Source organism: Myxocyprinus asiaticus, chromosome 19, assembly GCF_019703515.2.
Source record: "Myxocyprinus asiaticus isolate MX2 ecotype Aquarium Trade chromosome 19, UBuf_Myxa_2, whole genome shotgun sequence".
Classification (NCBI taxonomy): Eukaryota; Metazoa; Chordata; class Actinopteri; order Cypriniformes; family Catostomidae; genus Myxocyprinus; species Myxocyprinus asiaticus.
In genome coordinates, this window is record NC_059362.1 from 33,890,648 (window position 1) to 33,907,910 (window position 17,263).

At 37.9% G+C, this 17,263-nt stretch overlaps 1 protein-coding gene across 4 annotated transcripts in view; it reads right to left on the reverse strand.

The window, feature by feature from the left end:
- Positions 1–17,263, reverse strand: part of LOC127456764 (transcriptional protein SWT1-like) — a 40,570-nt gene that overhangs the window by 16,437 nt on the left and 6,870 nt on the right. For 3 of the 4 annotated variants that reach the window (XM_051725343.1, XM_051725342.1, XM_051725341.1), the window contains exons 4-15: positions 14,898–16,011; positions 11,925–11,969; positions 11,710–11,839; positions 11,446–11,547; positions 10,628–10,816; positions 10,365–10,458; positions 9,935–10,086; positions 9,353–9,507; positions 7,918–8,056; positions 5,883–6,025; positions 5,592–5,737; positions 3,819–3,962 (exon numbers count right to left, since the gene is read on the reverse strand). In XM_051725343.1, coding sequence (XP_051581303.1) covers positions 3,819–3,962; positions 5,592–5,737; positions 5,883–6,025; positions 7,918–8,056; positions 9,353–9,507; positions 9,935–10,086; positions 10,365–10,458; positions 10,628–10,816; positions 11,446–11,547; positions 11,710–11,839; positions 11,925–11,969; positions 14,898–16,011 — 2,553 coding nt within the window. The remainder of the gene's footprint in view (positions 1–3,818; positions 3,963–5,591; positions 5,738–5,882; positions 6,026–7,917; positions 8,057–9,352; positions 9,508–9,934; positions 10,087–10,364; positions 10,459–10,627; positions 10,817–11,445; positions 11,548–11,709; positions 11,840–11,924; positions 11,970–14,897; positions 16,012–17,263) is intronic. The other variant, XM_051725344.1, reaches the window with a different exon arrangement.

A 17,263-nucleotide genomic window follows, 5' to 3' on the forward strand; every position in this document is an offset into this window, starting at 1 on the left:
TACACAAAAATGAAATGCAGTAAAAGAAAATACACCTAAATGAAACCTTAGAAACAAAATAAACCTATAAGAAAGGCAACATGCATCTGAAGCCCATATGAACATTATGAGAATGACTATCAGTCAGTGGGGACCAAGCGATCAGCATTAGTGAATAAGAAAATAGGGTTGATGGGTAAAGGGTGACATCACTTTAGGCAGATCGCTAATATAGTAGAAGGGCATATGGTTCCATCTAAACATGTGACTGGGAAGGTGAACACTTCTCTGATCTCATAAACTAACACGTAAAATCTGCTTTTCCACTGTATCACCTTCAAAAAGACAAATTAAACAGGAGGTTGTCATCTAAACAGACAGCATAATAATAGTCCCTCATGATAAAGCCAAATACTATGAGCAAGTGTGCAAATCAATTTGCGTGCACTGATGCATGAACGTGGTGTCTTTTGCAATATAATCAAACATATGATCAATTAGGCTGACAATGCAGCACAAAGTTTCACATCACAAACATTCATTTGCAGTGTTGAGCCCAGTGTATGCTTTAACATCTCTCTCTGTTGAACAAAAGCCTCAGTGTAGCAGTGCACTATTTTATGCACTGAGACTGAATAATTTATAGCAAACTCATTCACCATAGTAGTACTGAAAATAAGGCACAAAAGATTGCTCGGTCCAACGTTATGTGTCCCTAATACTATTATATAGTACCTGCATGAAATTATGTTCATATTTTCTGTCAGTTCAGAGTTAATTAATTAAATGTTAGTGTGTTCTTCACAGAAAGCTATTCTATGGCTTCAGATGACTTGGATTATACACTCACTGTGCACTTTATTAGGAACATTATACTGATACAGGGTAGGGCCTCCCTTTGCTCTCAAAACAGCCTCAATTCTTCTAGGTATGGATTCTACAAGATGTTGGAAACATTCCTTTGTGTGATGCAATCATGTCAACATGGAACAGAATCTCAATTTCTGCAGATTTGTCAGCTGCACATTCATGCTACAAATCTCCCATTCTGCCACATCCCAAAAGTGTTATATGGGATTCAGATCTGCTGACTGGGAAGGCCATTGACGAACAGTGAACTCATTGTCATGTTCATGATGACTTTTGCTTTGTGACATGGTGCATTATCATGCTGGAAGTAGCCACTAGAAAATGGGTAAATTATGGCCATTAAGAGATGCACGTGGTCAGCAACAAAACTCATACAGGCTTTGGCATTCAAGCGATGATTGATTGGTATTAACAGTGTGCCAAGAAAACATTCCCCACACCATTACACCATTGCCACCGGCCTAGACTGTTGACACATGGGAGGTTGGGTCCATGGATTCATGCTGTTGGCTCCAAATTCTGACCCTACCATCTGTGTGCCTCAGCAGAAATCAAGATTCATCAGACCAAGCTACGTTTTAACAGTCTTCAACTGTCCAGTTTTGGTGAGCCTGTGCCCACTGAAGCCTCAGCTTTCTGTTCTTGTCTGACAAAAGTGGAACCTGACGTGGTCTTCTGCTGTTGTAGCCCATCTGCCTCAAGGTTTGATGTGTTGTGCATTCTGAGATGCCATTCTGCTCACTACAATTTTACAGAGTGGTTATCAGAGTTACCGTAGCCTTTCTGTCAGCTCGAACCAGTCTGGCCATTCTCTGTTGACATCTATCGTCAACAAGGCATTTCTGTCCACAGATCTGCCACTCACTGGAATATTTTTGTTTTTGGCACCATTCTGAGTAAACTCTAGAGACTGTTGTGCGTAAAAATCCTAGGAGACCAGCAGTTACAGAATACTCAAACCAGCCCGTCAGGTACCAACAATCATGCCATGGTTGAAATCACTGAGATCACATTTTTCCCCCATTCTGATGGTTTATGTGAACATTAACTGAAGCCCCTGGCCCATATCTGCATGATTTTATGCATTGCACTGCTGTCACATGATTAGCTGATTAGATAATTGCATAAATAAGTATGTGTACAGGTGTACCTAATAAAATGCTCAGTGGGTGTAGCACAAAAGTCATATGGATATTTTGTGATACTTTTTTTGTCCTTTATGGAGCATGACAAATCCTGGTCCCCATCAATTTTCATAGTATGGAAGAGAGGAGCTTGGACATTATGTTAAACTTCTCCTTTAGTGTTCCAAGGAAGAAAGAAAGTCATCTAGGTTTAGAAGTCACGACATGAGAGTGAGTACAGCACCATCTGATTTTACAGCTACAGCTAGCTTTTTTTATTCAATACCACTGTGTGTGTCAGTTCTGGGTTGTTACATGTGATATACCACTTATGATCTTATTAACTCCTTTGGCAACCAGGAACGGGCTATTTGACAATCGCAATGTAAAGATCTTCATACAGGCTACTTTCCCAGTTCTATAAAACAGAGTTCAGAATTATTAGAGACACTTTTTTTATTAGAGATGTATTATTTATTACGAGTCCTTGAATGATATGAGCAGGCAGTTATATATGCCAGAGAGGGCAAGCAAGTTTTAAGTCATGGCTGCTATTGCACTGAAAAATAAAGAGCTGTTTGTGTGTGACTACAGCTATGACATGCTCCATCAACCAAAGTGATTGCTTTCAAGACACAGAGATCTTAATTCAGAGGAAAAATTGCCATGTCACAGTTAAGATGTCCCTTTTCCCCAACTATGAGTCATAAAAGCTACAGGAATGCTGAGCAATAGAAGTGAGTCACACAAACTCATTCACACAGTATCAGGCCTGGGGAGGGTTTTATATGGAGTATATCCTGACTATTCTGAGAATAAATACTAGGGTTGGGAACCAAGAACTCGTTCTTATTAAGAATGAAACTATTTTAAAAAAAGCACTACAACCAAATGATTAAGACTTTTGGTTTAATTTACAGTTCTCGAACGTGCATTCTTCCACCAATGGGGGTGGAACGCCGTACTAAAATACTCTAACAGTGTTTCCTGCACTGCAACTGAATCTATAGCACGAAACATACAGTTCAACAAGTGTAGTCCGATTACCAAACAAATGACTCTGAGCTGGTTCATTTTAGTTATTTAAAACACTTTGGAATCAGTTGGAGCTACTAAATAAATCAGACTCACTTACTAAACCGCAAGTCATTAATTTTGTCATGTCTGACTCCAAATAAACCAAGAACTGTTACTGTGTTTTGTGTACTCACAAGACTTAAACCCCTATACTTATGACTGGTTGTTCATACGACAATGTGTAATTAAAGACGCACACATGAGGTTGTCATAAGTTTGCTTGTAATAAGTGGAATTTAATTGTAAAAAAATGAATGACTGAATTAATGAAATATGTTAAAAAAAAATGTGTTTAGCATTTTTATTTAATGTATAGCTAGGGCCAATTATTGGATTGCATTTATGCTGCCTCTGTGCCACATTAAAAAACACATATTTTGCAAGAATTGTATTAAATTTATTTTTGATTCGTTATATCTGTTCTTTTGAAATCTGATATGATCCCATCATTTGGCAGCAGACAGCTATGGGCAGTAAATGATATTTAGAATTCTTATATCCACATATTTGTTTATCAAAACTACTAAAGAATTGTTAATGGAGTCGCTAAGGAATCAAAACCAGAAGAGCAATTGGAAACAAAACCAGAATCTTTAAATTCTTCACGATTTCCATCCCAAATTAATACCCACCTACCTATGTCCTCTGCATACTCTGGTGACTAAGGACACAAACTAAGCCAATGCTGTTAGGAGGCACATGACTGGAATTTTAATAGACTCTGCTGAGACTGCACGGTTCTGTATGTTTTTATTAGTGTGTGTGCACCTCTGAAGAGCCTCCAGTAGCCGTCTGATTGCAGTGGAGAGCCTCTGCAGGCAGGAGAGGGCTTCCTGAGGTAGTGGTGAGGTGGGCGGCAGGCTGGGTTCGGTGGTTCCTGGAGTGTAGTGTAATGCTGAGAACAGAGCCGAACTGAGAAAAGGAAACAGTCAGAAAAAGATCACAACACATTCGTTTCGTGTCACAGTAAAGCAGCAGTTTCTGGAACTGTTTTGTTTGTTGACAGTAAGGGCTCAGTGGACAGTATAAACCTGATTTTAGATAAGCACTCTAAAAAACACAAGATATGTTATGGATACATGACTTGTCCTTCAGCATTTCATTTAAAAGTTAATATTTTAACAAAGAATGTTAATAAATACCCACATTAATTACACAGCAGTCTGTTTCCCGAAGCACTGATTTTTTCCATAGGGGAACTGATTAAATGATAACTTCTAAACTTTTAAAGACAGACATACCATGAGCTCTGAGGTTGATAATCGATGGTATATTCTTCTGTTAAAGCCATCAGCCTGCATTATTTCAACTTCATTTTTACAAAAGTGTGGAATTTATGCTGAATAACTACACTTCCCATGATCCAGCAGAGAAAGATCCACCAAAAAGAGAATCATGGCCAACAAAGTGCGACAAACGATGCTCAATAGCGACCGCCCACTCCAATTACACAATGTAATCTTAACTACTTGTATATCTGTATATATCTAAATATGTTGCTGTAAACTTACAATATAATGTTTATATATAGTTAAGTGCATATGTTTGCAAGATATTTATAATTTAACAAAAAATAAGATGAATCATAAAAATTGCATTTAGTTTTTTATTTAGTACGAAGCTGATTAAGCTATTTGGCACAACAGATATTTACATATATTTCACAAAATAAAATAACAAAATGTATACAAATGATCCTGTTCAAAAGTTTACATCCTCTTGGTTCTTAATACGGTTTGCTTCCTCGATGATCAATGACTGATTGTCTTTTGTGATAGTTTTGCATTAGTCCCTGCTTTGTCCTAAGCAGTGATGCTGCCCACTGTTCTTAAGAAAATCTTCCAGGTATTGCTCATTCTGTGGTTATTATATTCTGCACATTTGAGCTCTTCCCAACAGTGGTTATATGATGTTGACATCCAGCTTTTGACACTTAGGACAACTGAGGGACTCATACACAAGTATTACAAAAGGCTCAAACATTCATTGATGCTCAAGAAGGCAACACACTATGTTAAGAACAAAGAGGATGTAAACTTTTGAACAGGATGATTTTGTGTAAATTGTTATTATTTTGTTTTGTGGGATATATGTAATTATCTCCTATGTCACTTCTGAAGGGCAGTACTAAATAAAATAAAATATGACAAAGACAAAATAACTGAATTTACACAAATTATCCTGTTCAAAATTTTACAGGATATTTATTCATTTATTCAAACTTATTCATTAAATCAATAATTATTGACAATATGGTAGTTAGAGTTAATACATATCTGTAACAGACACACAAAACAAAACATAATTTGTTTTATTTATTCATAAATTGTTATTGTTTAGCAAGTTGTTAGGCATAAACAGACAATGCCTAGTTAAAGTGTTTTGAATATAAAGGTAAAAGCATGTTCATGTCATTTATTTATTATAGTAACAAAAGTTTGAAAGATATGATGGATAAATACACTGAAATTATTTTGGGACACATATACAGTAGTCACTACTCTTATACTCTAATACTCTCTTTCCCATTCCATCTCTCACCTTATCTGACACACATTGTTCCAGATGAATTCAAACATTGCCCAAACTTCTTCATGCAACGTCTGAGAGGACGGAGCTACACCCTCCTCTATCTCTGCCATTAGAGTGTCTTCACTGTCCTCACCCTCTTTTGAAGCCTGCGGAAACTGTTGGAAAAACACACACACACACACACACACACACACACACACACACACACACACACACACACACACACACACACACACACACACAAAATTAATGAGTAATAGCACTTAAACAATCATCCACTGTTAACGTGTTGAGACTGACCTGTAGTCTCTGCTGTAGAACATGAAGGGTGGAGAGAGCCTGATCCATATGAACGCTGTACCTGGATCTGCCAGCCAGTGCCGACAACAGCTCTGCAGCCTTTCTCACAGCATTGAGAACAGATATGTGCTCTATTGGCCTGTCTACGGAAAGACACAACGAGAAGAGAAGAGAATAGTAAACAAGTTCATTTTTCACAATAGAAATTAATTCTTAAAGGGATAGCTCACCCAGAAAAAGAAAATTCATTATTTTCATTATTTTCTCAACCTCTTGTTGTTACAAACCTATATGACTTTCTTTCTTTCATGGAACACAAAGGAGATGTTAGGCACGACAGCCTCAGTCATCATTCAATTTCATTGTTCGGAAAAAAGACGCAATAAAAGCAAACGGGGACTGAGACTAGTATACTGCCTAGTTTGTTTTTTGTGTTCCCCTGAAAAAAGAAAGTCTTATAGGTTTAGAAAAACATGAGGGTGAGTAAATTATGACATCATTTCATTTTTAGGTGAACTATTATGTGAAGTAGAATATAATATAATTCTAGAATAGATGTGGGAAGCAAACAAAGGTTCACAAATGTGTTAACAGCTCTAAGTGGGAGAAAGAAACAGAGTGAGACATAGTGTCCATTTTCCAGTTCAGACTAGTTTCTAAAGGTCATCACCTCTTGGCCACTCACCGCAAACCCACACAGAGAAATTCGGGGGAAAAAAGCACAAAAAAAAAGCACACACATTAAAAAAACAGTGACAGGCACTCCCTTTAGCCCAGCCAAACCACAAAGCGCAGTAAATCACATTTAGGCATGAACAGGAGGCCCCTGGTACTTTTCCACCCTCCACTGCTGCACAAACTCTTAAAGTACACCCCCTTCCTGCCTCTGTCGAGCTGGGCTTACAGCCAAAGGCAGCACAGAAGAAAGGCACAGTCATACTCCTGCAGCAATGATTGACAGAATGCAGTCAAACTCAAAACTCTTCACACACACAAACACAACACAAGAACAGTGTGTGTATGATCAAAACCACAAACTCACATGTGCACATACACATTCAAACACCAATGATATTGGTGTTTAGTGAGGAACATACAGTATAATGACATAATGAGCAGCTGAAGGACATACCAGCAGCCAGCAGGGGGCCCAGGCAGCAATTAAAATATCAGTTTAGTCCTTTCTCACAAAAAAATTAGCCTTGCTTATGTGAAAGACATAATAAATACATATTAAAAAGCTGATGTAACTTTTTCAGTATTAAAATACTTCTATCCCAGCTTAATATTCAGACTATAAACTATAAATACTAACTGTACTAACTATAAATAAGCCATTAAAAGATTAATTTTCTTGAAAACTGTAAACACTGTCTCTGTGGCACTATAAAAATTCCTGTGTTTGTTTTGAAAGGCCCACTTAGACCCGCCCCAACAATGTTACTCAACCAACGGCGTGAGTTGGGGGTGGGACTATCCGACTGATTGAACAACAACAGGCGAGGGGCGTATTCAGAAAGCTTTTTTAGAAAACATTGTTTATTTTTGCAATTCCATTCGGTGGTGCTAGTTTAGCAGAAATTACTTACTTCAGCTTTAAACATTTAATTTGAGGATGCAAAATGTCACACAATAGAATAGAGTTGAACAGAAGAAAATACATTTTAATTTAGAATAAAAATCTGAACAGAATTCTAGGAAATAATTGAATTTTAACCAAACAAATAGAATTCTAATACAGAATAGATGAGAATCTAAATAAGTATAGAATTATAGAATAGTACGGAATTCTAAAATAATCAGCATGAAGTATAATTCCAAAAAAAGAATAGAATTATAAAACAAAACAGAATCATAACAGAACAAAATTCTAAAGCAGAATAGAATATAATTCTAATTTATAGTGGCATAGAATTCTATTTTCACATATGTTCTTTATGGATAAAAATGTCTGCTAAATTATTAAAAGTAAATGAATTCAAACTTTTGAGTATATGACGCATAACACTAAAGCGGTCAGACGTACTGTATGTACCTGAACAGAGACAGTCACTCAATGACTTCACGCAGCTGAGCAGGTTCCTCTTTATAATGTTTCCAAACACAGCAATCCAGTGCTTCTTAAAACACTGGAGTATACCATCCAGACTCCAAGGAGGTTTCACATACACTATCTGCAAACACAAACAGACAGGCCACAGAGCATGGAACACAGAAGTTGGAAATTTCAAAAATAATCTATAGTCCAACTCAAATCAAACCTCAGTTATAAGATTTGTGAATGATTTCTAATTCATCTGAGGTCATTTAGAGAAAGCTGACTAATGTATTTAAATGAATAGAGATCAGGGGCCGGATTGACAAAAATGTTTTAAAGAAACAAATTAAGAAAGTTCTTAGGATAAATTATAAGAAATTCGTAAGAACAATTTACTAAGTGCATTACTTGAAAAATTCTTAAGAAGTTCTCAAATATTTTCTTAAGAACATCTTAATCTTGTCTGATCAGCCTGCTAATAGCAAGCACCTCGCGATCATTTTTTTGAATGTACAGTGCGTGAGATGTGTTAGTTTAAAGACATTAACTGTCATAGGAGGATTTAACCATATGATAACTTTTAATGTGACATGGAGGAAAAGAAAAGAATCAAAAACTTCAGGAGATAAGAGCTGGATGTTCTTGTTGAGGAAATTACTGCAAGGAAAATGTTCTCCTTGGGAAGCTTGATAATAATATCATGTCGGAAAGTATGAGGCGGGTAAATGGGAAAAGGTGGTGGAGGCTGTCTCCGCTGTGGCCAACTCTGATAGGGATGTGGATGGGGGGGCGAAAAAGAAAGTCTCAGCTTTCTAGTGTTATAATTTTTATGTTTCTATGAACTCTAAAGATTGCGGAGAGAGAGCGCTGTATGTAGCTCATCCGATTGAATAAGCATGATTGGTCACCACATTAAGAAGCTTCAAAAGACCATTTATTGTTTGAATTTGGTGATAACATTTACATGGTTTACAAGCTGAAAATAAAAATATAATTAAACACAAAACAGTCAAAAATGTTTTTTGGTCTAAATTAACATTTCAACGTAAACAGCCCATTGTGACTTGAGACTCAACATGAAAAACCCAGTAAATTCATTAAACATCTTACCTTTTAGAATTTAAGACAACTGTGAGGTTATACTAACTTTAAGATGTTATTTACGACGATATTTAAGAACATTTTTTTTTTTTTTTGAGAAATTGAGTGCTTCTTAAGTTTTTTCTTAAGAACAATCTTAACAAAAAAGATAAGAACTTTCTTAATAAGTTTATTCAGGAATAAAAAATATTCGTAACCTTTTTCTTAAGTTACAAATTAAGAAGATAATGGTAGTTAAGAATCCGGCCCCTGCTCTTCTGTGACTATATAAACTTAATATGAAATGTATAGATACATTAGCTATCAATGGGTGAGGAGAGTGCAGTGATACCTCTAACCACAGGTCTCCAAAGGCAGCCTTCATCTCCTCCTCCAGCACCTCAGACAGTGCTCCCTGGAGGCAGGACTCCAGTGCAGACACACACTCACTAAGCACTCTTTTTTCCACTGCACTGTTCATTCTCTCCTGTGTTCCTTCTTTCTCTGCTTCATTCACCAAGGGAGTGGAATATGGCAACAAAATGATTTTAAACTCAGGCCTTAGTAACGAAGGCATTTAGAAAAATATAAAATGGTTTCAAAGGATAGTTCAACCAAAAATGAAAATTCTGTCATCATTTACTCACCCTCATGTTGTTCAAAACCCATACAGCTTTCTTTCTTCCATGGAACACAAAAGATGCTATTCAAAATGACAACCTCAGTCACCATTCACTTCCATTGTATGGAAAAGAGATGCAATGAAAGTGACATCTGACATCTTTTGTGTTCCACAGAAGAAAGTCATGCAGGTTTAGGACAACATGATGGTGAATAAATGATGCCAGAATTTTCATTTCTGGGTGAACTACCCTTTTAATGAAGCAAAAAATGTTTGAGCCAGTGCTTCTGGATGCAGGTGTCAGTAGCAGACCTTTCGATACAGGTCCAGCAGAGGGAAGCACAATGGGGTGTGCATGAGTGTAGTTTACAATTGTAGGTCTGGTTCCCTCCACCTCCAAGTCTGCCTTATTCAAGGCCTTAACCCCACTAAACAGAGCCTTGCTGCACAAGTTCTTGTCATTGCTAGAGAGAGACAAAAGACAAAGAGAGAAACAGAGAGAGAATTTATATAAGCATTAGGAAGTTTTGTCCTCTACCTTCAAAATGAACATTCTTCAGGGTGACACTAATAGCTGAAACAATCACTAAATCACATAATATTCATTCATAATGTAAACCATATGGCCATCTTGCATTTTATTAGCAATCTAAAATGACACAACAGATTGAGATGGTGATGTCCTTAACATAGCGCAGACACGCCTAGAGGTCAACCAGAAGAATAGAGCGTTTGTACTTACGTGCACAGAACAAGAGCTCCCTCTGGGTACAAAGCCTGGTACTGCAGACAGCACTGCAAAACTCTGTCATCATTATTCACAACACCAGGCTCACCTAAGGTAGAGAAGGGACAAGGCAAAGAGACTGAACACAAATTCACATGCTATCCATATTATATAGTATGCCAGATTACCATATTTGTTTCATTTAAAACATCCTGAAAAATAAGCACAGAGCAGTTGAATATACTGATGCATCTCAGGGTAAGAGCATGTTCACTCACAGACAGCTTGGGAGGCCAGCTGCATTGACTGGCCCATGAGTCTAGGCTCTTGGTTTTTCAAGCAGCAGTAAATGTAGTGGACAGCTGGCCTGGCTTTGTCTTCCACTTTACTGGAGAGTCTACCACTCTTCAGAGAGTCCAACTCCTGCAGAACCACCCATGGAATCAACAAAGTGGGAAACCCCAGCGCTGGAATGAGGATGAAGGGGACATTTCTCAAAATGTTCAAAAGTAAAAGAGTGAATCAAAAACTATATATGTTATATTAGTATAGGTAATAAGGGGATGGATACTCATTATGTGTGGACTGATAAATCATAGAGGATAGCTCACCAAAAATTATATGATATGATAGGTGTGGGTAAGAAACAGAACAATATTTAAGTCCTTTTTTACATAAATTCTCCTCCCTGCCCAGTAGGTGGCGATATGCAAGAAGAATGATTAAAGAAACAAAAACAAAAGAAGAATGTGGACGTGAAAGTGGAGATTTAAAGTAAAAAAAGGACTAAAACATTGATCAGTTTCTCATATCGCTTCTGAAGATATGGATTTAACCACTGAAATTGTATGGATTACTTTTATGCTGCCCTTTATATGCTTTTTGAACCTTCAAAGTTCTGGCCACCATTCACTTGCATTGTATGGACCTACAGAGCAGAGATATTCTTCTAAAAATCTTTATTTGTTTTCTGCAGAACAAAGAAAGTCATACACATCTGGGATGGCATGAGGGTGAGTAAATGATGAGAGATTTTTTTTTCTTTTTGGGTGAACTATCCCTTTAAGACTAGGGGTTTCTTCCCTTCTCATCTTACCACCAAGACCATGTGACCTTATCTTCTTCACAAAGTCCAGGTGGCTGAGGAGCACATTAGTATCCAGGACGATAAGGAGGTCCTGTTTATGTTGTTCTTCATCTGTGCAGAATTAGAAAGAAATTCACATTTAATCACACACAAAAGACACAATACTGCACAGTTAGTCCTTCCAGTAAAAAAAATAAAATAAAAAGAAAATAATAATAATAATATTATATATATATGTATGTATTTTATTTTATTTTTTAAAGGTGACATTACCGAACGTCATGCTGGCACCCTCTTCTGGTGGGTCAATGTCCATGCAGGTGAGTTCTCCACAGCTCTCCACCAAGTTAACCTCTAGACGCCTCTCCGAGCGTGCCAGATACAGCTCCTTGACCAGCTGCATCTAAACAGTCAATGAAACAGTATGAGAAATATATAAACAAGATACACACAAGATTACATTCTAAAAGCTGAGGCATATTGCTAACCTCATGGTCACTGTCAAACGTCTCTGCATCTTTGTGAGGAGTTATCTGAAATGGTACAAAAGAACTGTTAAAGAAATTCAAACCACTGCCACACTAATCCATTTGAGTTTGAAAACTCCTTTTTTCAGTTTCCTTACATCGTAATTTCCCCAAAGTATGCGGTTATGGAAAGCATTTTCGTAAGTCTCCGTTTTTCGGTGAAGAAAAATGTATTAGTGTGGATGTGACCTTACATGGCTCTTAACGCATCAGAGACAAAGTATAGAATGCAGAGCGAAAAAGTAGGCCTACACCAAGAATCAACATTAGTTGATTTAATCAAAATAGCCTAAATTAAACTTGTCAAAGCAACCACTAAAACACTTTCCTTACCCTTTTTTATTACAAATTTTTAGATTAAATTATTGAATAATCAAAGCCCATTGCAATATGTGCTGATATGAATTACCCATTTTATAGAGAAAAATCAGCTGCAAAGCCAACTTTCTGTCAGGGATGTGAATCATAGTTGGTTTCAACGAGTTTTGCCATCAATTGCATATGGGCCAGAAAGCTTTACATACAGAGCTGAACCAGAGATAGGAAGAGAAATAGAAGTTTCTTTTCCAAATTCTCATCAATTATTGCAGAGGTTAAGCAGCAAGATAGGGTAGTGTCATGTTTTGCTTATTGACAAGCGTCACCTTGTGACAGGTCAATTTCAGCACCAGTGGTAGTGGACAGCGAAAACGACTTCTTGACTGGCATCATACAGATCAAACATATAACTAAACATATTAGGTTACATTATATGGTTTAGTTTTATTGTATAAATCATACAACTAAAGTAAGCAAGCAGAAAATAAAAGAGAATTCTGAATTTTGTGTTCTAATCCATTACATCAGGGAGCGACAGCACTTTCTTCCAGCAAAATAATTGCCAAGGATATGATCAGTGCATTTGACACACAGTTGAGAACAAATTACCTTAACAGGACCATCAGACTAAATATGTACATTCTGCAGTAGAAATTTATGCCCATTTGATGAAGCACATCTAAGCCACAGATTCTGTCAAAACTAAGCGAATAGGCCGCACCAGTGTCTCGAATGATTCTAAAGGGGAAATTACTTTCTTCTTCACCAGAAAAAAACAATAATCTTCTCAAATATTCGAACTTTTATCTGAGCTAGATTTTTCCTCTTTTAAGTGTACCACAATTTTGTCCGGCAACAAATTCTGATAAACTTCAAACAACACAAGCTCATGAAGTTGCTTAAAATTACTCCTTTAAATTGTTTAACTTGGGTCAAACGTTTTGGGTAGCCTTCCACAAGCTTCTCACAATAAGCTGCTGAAATTTTGGCCCATTCCTCCATGCAGAACTGGTGTAACTGAGTCAGGTTTGTAGGCCTCCTTGCTCGTACACGCTTTTTCAGTTCGGCCCACAAATTTGAGGTCAGGGCTTTGTGATGGCCACTACAATACCTTGACTTTGTTGTCTTTAAGCCATTTTGCCACAACTTTGGAGGTATGCTTGGGGTCACTGTCCACTTGGAAGACCCATTTGTTAAGAGCTTTAACTTCCTGGCTGATGTCTGCTGGTGTTGCTTCAATACAGCCACATAATTTTCCTTCCTCATGATTCCATCTACTAGTCCCTCCAGCAGTAAAGCACCCCCACAATATGATGCTGCCACCCCCATGCTTCACAGTTGGGATGGTGTTCTTTGGCTTGCAAGCCTCACCCTCTAAACATAATGATGGTCATTATGGCAAACAGTTCCATTTTTGCTTCATTAGACCAGAGGATATTTCTCCAAAAAGTAAGATCTTTGTCCCTATGTGCACTTACAAACTGTAGTCTGGCTTTTTTGTGGCTGTTTTGGAGCAGTGGATTCTTCCTTGCTTAGCAGCCTTTCAGGCTATGTCAATATAGGACTAGTTTTACTGTGGATGTAGATATTTGTCTACCTGTTTCCTCCAACATCTTTACATGGTCCTTTGCTGTTGTTCTGGGATTGATTTGCACTTTTTGCACCAAACTACGTTCATCTCTAGAAGACTGAATGCGTCTCCTTCCTGAGTGGTATGATGGCTGCGTGGTCCCATGGTGTTTATACTTGCGCACTTTTGTTTGTACAGATGAACGTGGTACCTTCAGGCATTTGGAAATTGCTCTCAAGGATGAACCAGACTTGTGGAGGTCCACACTTTTTTTTCTGAGGTCTTGGCTGATTTCTTTTGATTTTCCCATGATGTCAAGCAAAGAGGCACTGAGTTTGAAGGTAGGCCTTAAAATACATCCACAGGTACACCTCCAATTCAGTACACCTCCTATCAGAAGCTAATTGGCTAATTGTCTAAAGTCTTGACATCATTTTCTAGAATTTTCCAAGCTGCTTAAAGGCAAAGTTAACTTAGTGTATGTAAACTTCTGACCCACTGGAATTGTTTTATAGTCAATTAAAAGTGAAATAATCTGTCTGTAAACAATTGTTGGAAAAATTACTTGTGTCATGCACAAAGCAGATGTCCTAAATGACTTGCCAAAACTATAGTTTGCTAATATTAAATCTGTGGAGTAGTTAAAAAATAAGTTTTTTATGACTTCAACCTAAGTGTATGTAAACTTCTGACTTCAACTGTATCAGGGAGTAAAGCAAGTGTAATGTTGGCCAGCCAGCTAGAGGAGAGTGTGGAGGAATGCAACCGGTCTGGAACCACAGCTTGCATCTTACAGGCAGAAGAACCATTTTAAAACAGGCACCATCAGGATTAGCCAATCGCCACTGAAAGGTGAGCAATCAATTTAAAAATTCAGTGACTTGAGAAAGACAGACTCATTGGAGAAACACTCACACAGAGAAAGCATAGAACATAGACCAAAACAGTACACAAAAGGATGTAAAAGCATCAGTCATGAACAACATGAGAAAATAATTTAAGTGTTGACCATATAAAGTTGGTCTAGCACATCATGACACACTTACATGATCTGCCTTGCAGGGAGTTTTGCTTGGTGTCGTGGCCTCTGTTTTATCAATCTGCAGCTGTTGAACTTGAGATAAATATAAAGAATGTGACGAACAAAAAGAAGAGGGTTTATTGGAGGTCTGAGCAGAAACATTCTGAGGCCTTTGTCTTCGCTGCTGCGACATGAGCAATGTAGATGGAGAATCTGCCGCAACAGAATCAGGGAGAGATGACTGACTGTTACACCGAGTCCTGCTATCGGATGAATCCAAATTCATATTCCAAATATCTGTTTTTGTCTGAGCTTTAATAGCACTGGCCTTCTTCGTAATCTTGAAACTGACTTTTGGCATGGGACAAGAGGATGACTTTTCTTCTTTTAAAATTGTAGCAGGTGCATTTTTTGATTGTACATGGTGTTTAGTACAGTCTTGCTGCTTCTGTGAAATATCCTTAGGCAATTTCAGTTTAGCACCAGAGTCCACATGTGTCAGTACTGGCAAAGCCTTTTTGGAGTGGTCATTCACCATTTTACCATGAGAACTCTTCTTAGCACTGACAGTTTGGTCAATCTCCTTGGATCTCCTGCCCACCAACTTCTTCCTCATTTCCTTCAGAATGTCAGACTGAGAGTCTGTATGTGCTAAATTACTGCTGGTCATTTTTATGATGTCCCTTCGCTTGGCTTCAGAATGAAACTCTGGAGATAATGACCTCTTCATTACTTTCCTCCTTTTCTCCTGGAGTTCCTCAGGGGAAGAATCATCCCGTGCAGGTTTCCGTATGGGCTCCTCTGATGCAGATCTTCTTGACACCAGCTTCTGTCTCTGCTCCTTCAGCTCTTTTGAAGAAAGCTGATTTGTGGCAACGTGTCTACTGGAGCTTCTCCCTGAGACATGGGGGCTTGCATTTTCATGCTTCCTTTTGGCAATCACCCTCTCTTTCTCCTGTGTGATAGGTGACTTAAAAACTGTCCAGGAATTCGCAGTTGCTTTGCCTTCTGGGGACCTTTCGTCCTTGCTCTTTCTTTTTTCCACAACTGTTTTTTCCCGTCTTCCTTTCTTAGGAGTGTCTTTTCTTGTTGATGGCGAGTTGGTGACCCTCCTCCCTTTAGCTTCATCTTTCTCAGAACTGAAACACAATGCGAAAGAGGTAAGTGTAAATTCTTCAGTAAGTTTTACTGAACAGTTGATAACCTTCAGTAAGGTTATCAATAAAAATATTATTGAACCCATACATTTCCAAAATCTTAAAAAGATAATCCCATTCTACCATATCAAATACCTTTCCGGCATCAAGTGAGATGACAGCGATCAGAGGCTGATTGTTTGCCACTGCCCACATGACATTAATGAAATGCCTAATGTTATCAGAAGAGTATGTATAAGAGATGTCATAACTTTACTTAATCGGTTAGCCAAAATTTTTGACAACATTTTAACTTCAAGCTGGATCAGGGAAATTGGATGGTAACTCTTACACTCGCTTGGATCTTTGTCCTTTTTAAGAATCAGATTGACCTGGGTTTGCGTCTTGGTTGGCGGAAGCTTTCCATTCTTTAATGATTCCGTATTAACTTTTAGCAAAAGTGGAGTCAGTTCTGTAGAATAAGATCTATAAAACTCAGTGGCAAAGCCATTTGGCCACAGAGCCTGTAGGCAAGGCCTTAATTACCACACCAAACTCCTCCAAAGTTATCTCAGAATCAAGAGATTTTTTTTGCTCAGTCATCAGTTTAGGAAGTTCTAATGGTTCCACAAAATTTCTAACATCCTCATCAGTAAACGAAGACATGGAACTATAGAGATCAAGATAGAATTCTTTAAAAGCATTATTAATATCAATGGCCGAGGTAAATATTTCACCACCAGCAGATTTCACTGAGGGAATGGAATAAAAAGTCTCTCTCTATTTTAAATATCTAGCCAGAAGTTTTCCTGCTTTGTCCCCTGACTCAAAGTATGACTGTCTTGCCCTAAATAGCCAAAACTCCACCTTCCGCAACAAAATAGTATTATATCTGTATTTCAATCGGGATAATTCCCTGAGGCCATTCGTCGACATTCGGCGGTTCAGCTCTGCCTTGGCACTTTTAATATTCCCTTCCAATTCCACGAGTTCTTGTGCTTTGGATTTTTTTGGTGAATGAGGCATACTGTATGATCCGACCCCTAAGAACCACCTTAAGTGCCTCCCAAGCCACGCCCACAGAGGATACTGAGGACCAGTGGGTCTCCATATAGACACTGATTTCAGCATTTGTTGGAATTCAGGATTTTGCAAAAGGGATACATTAAAGCCCCAACTATATGATTTCTTTTACTCCATATGTGGCAACACCTCTAAACTCACCAGGGCGTGATCTGAGACTAAAATGTTTCCA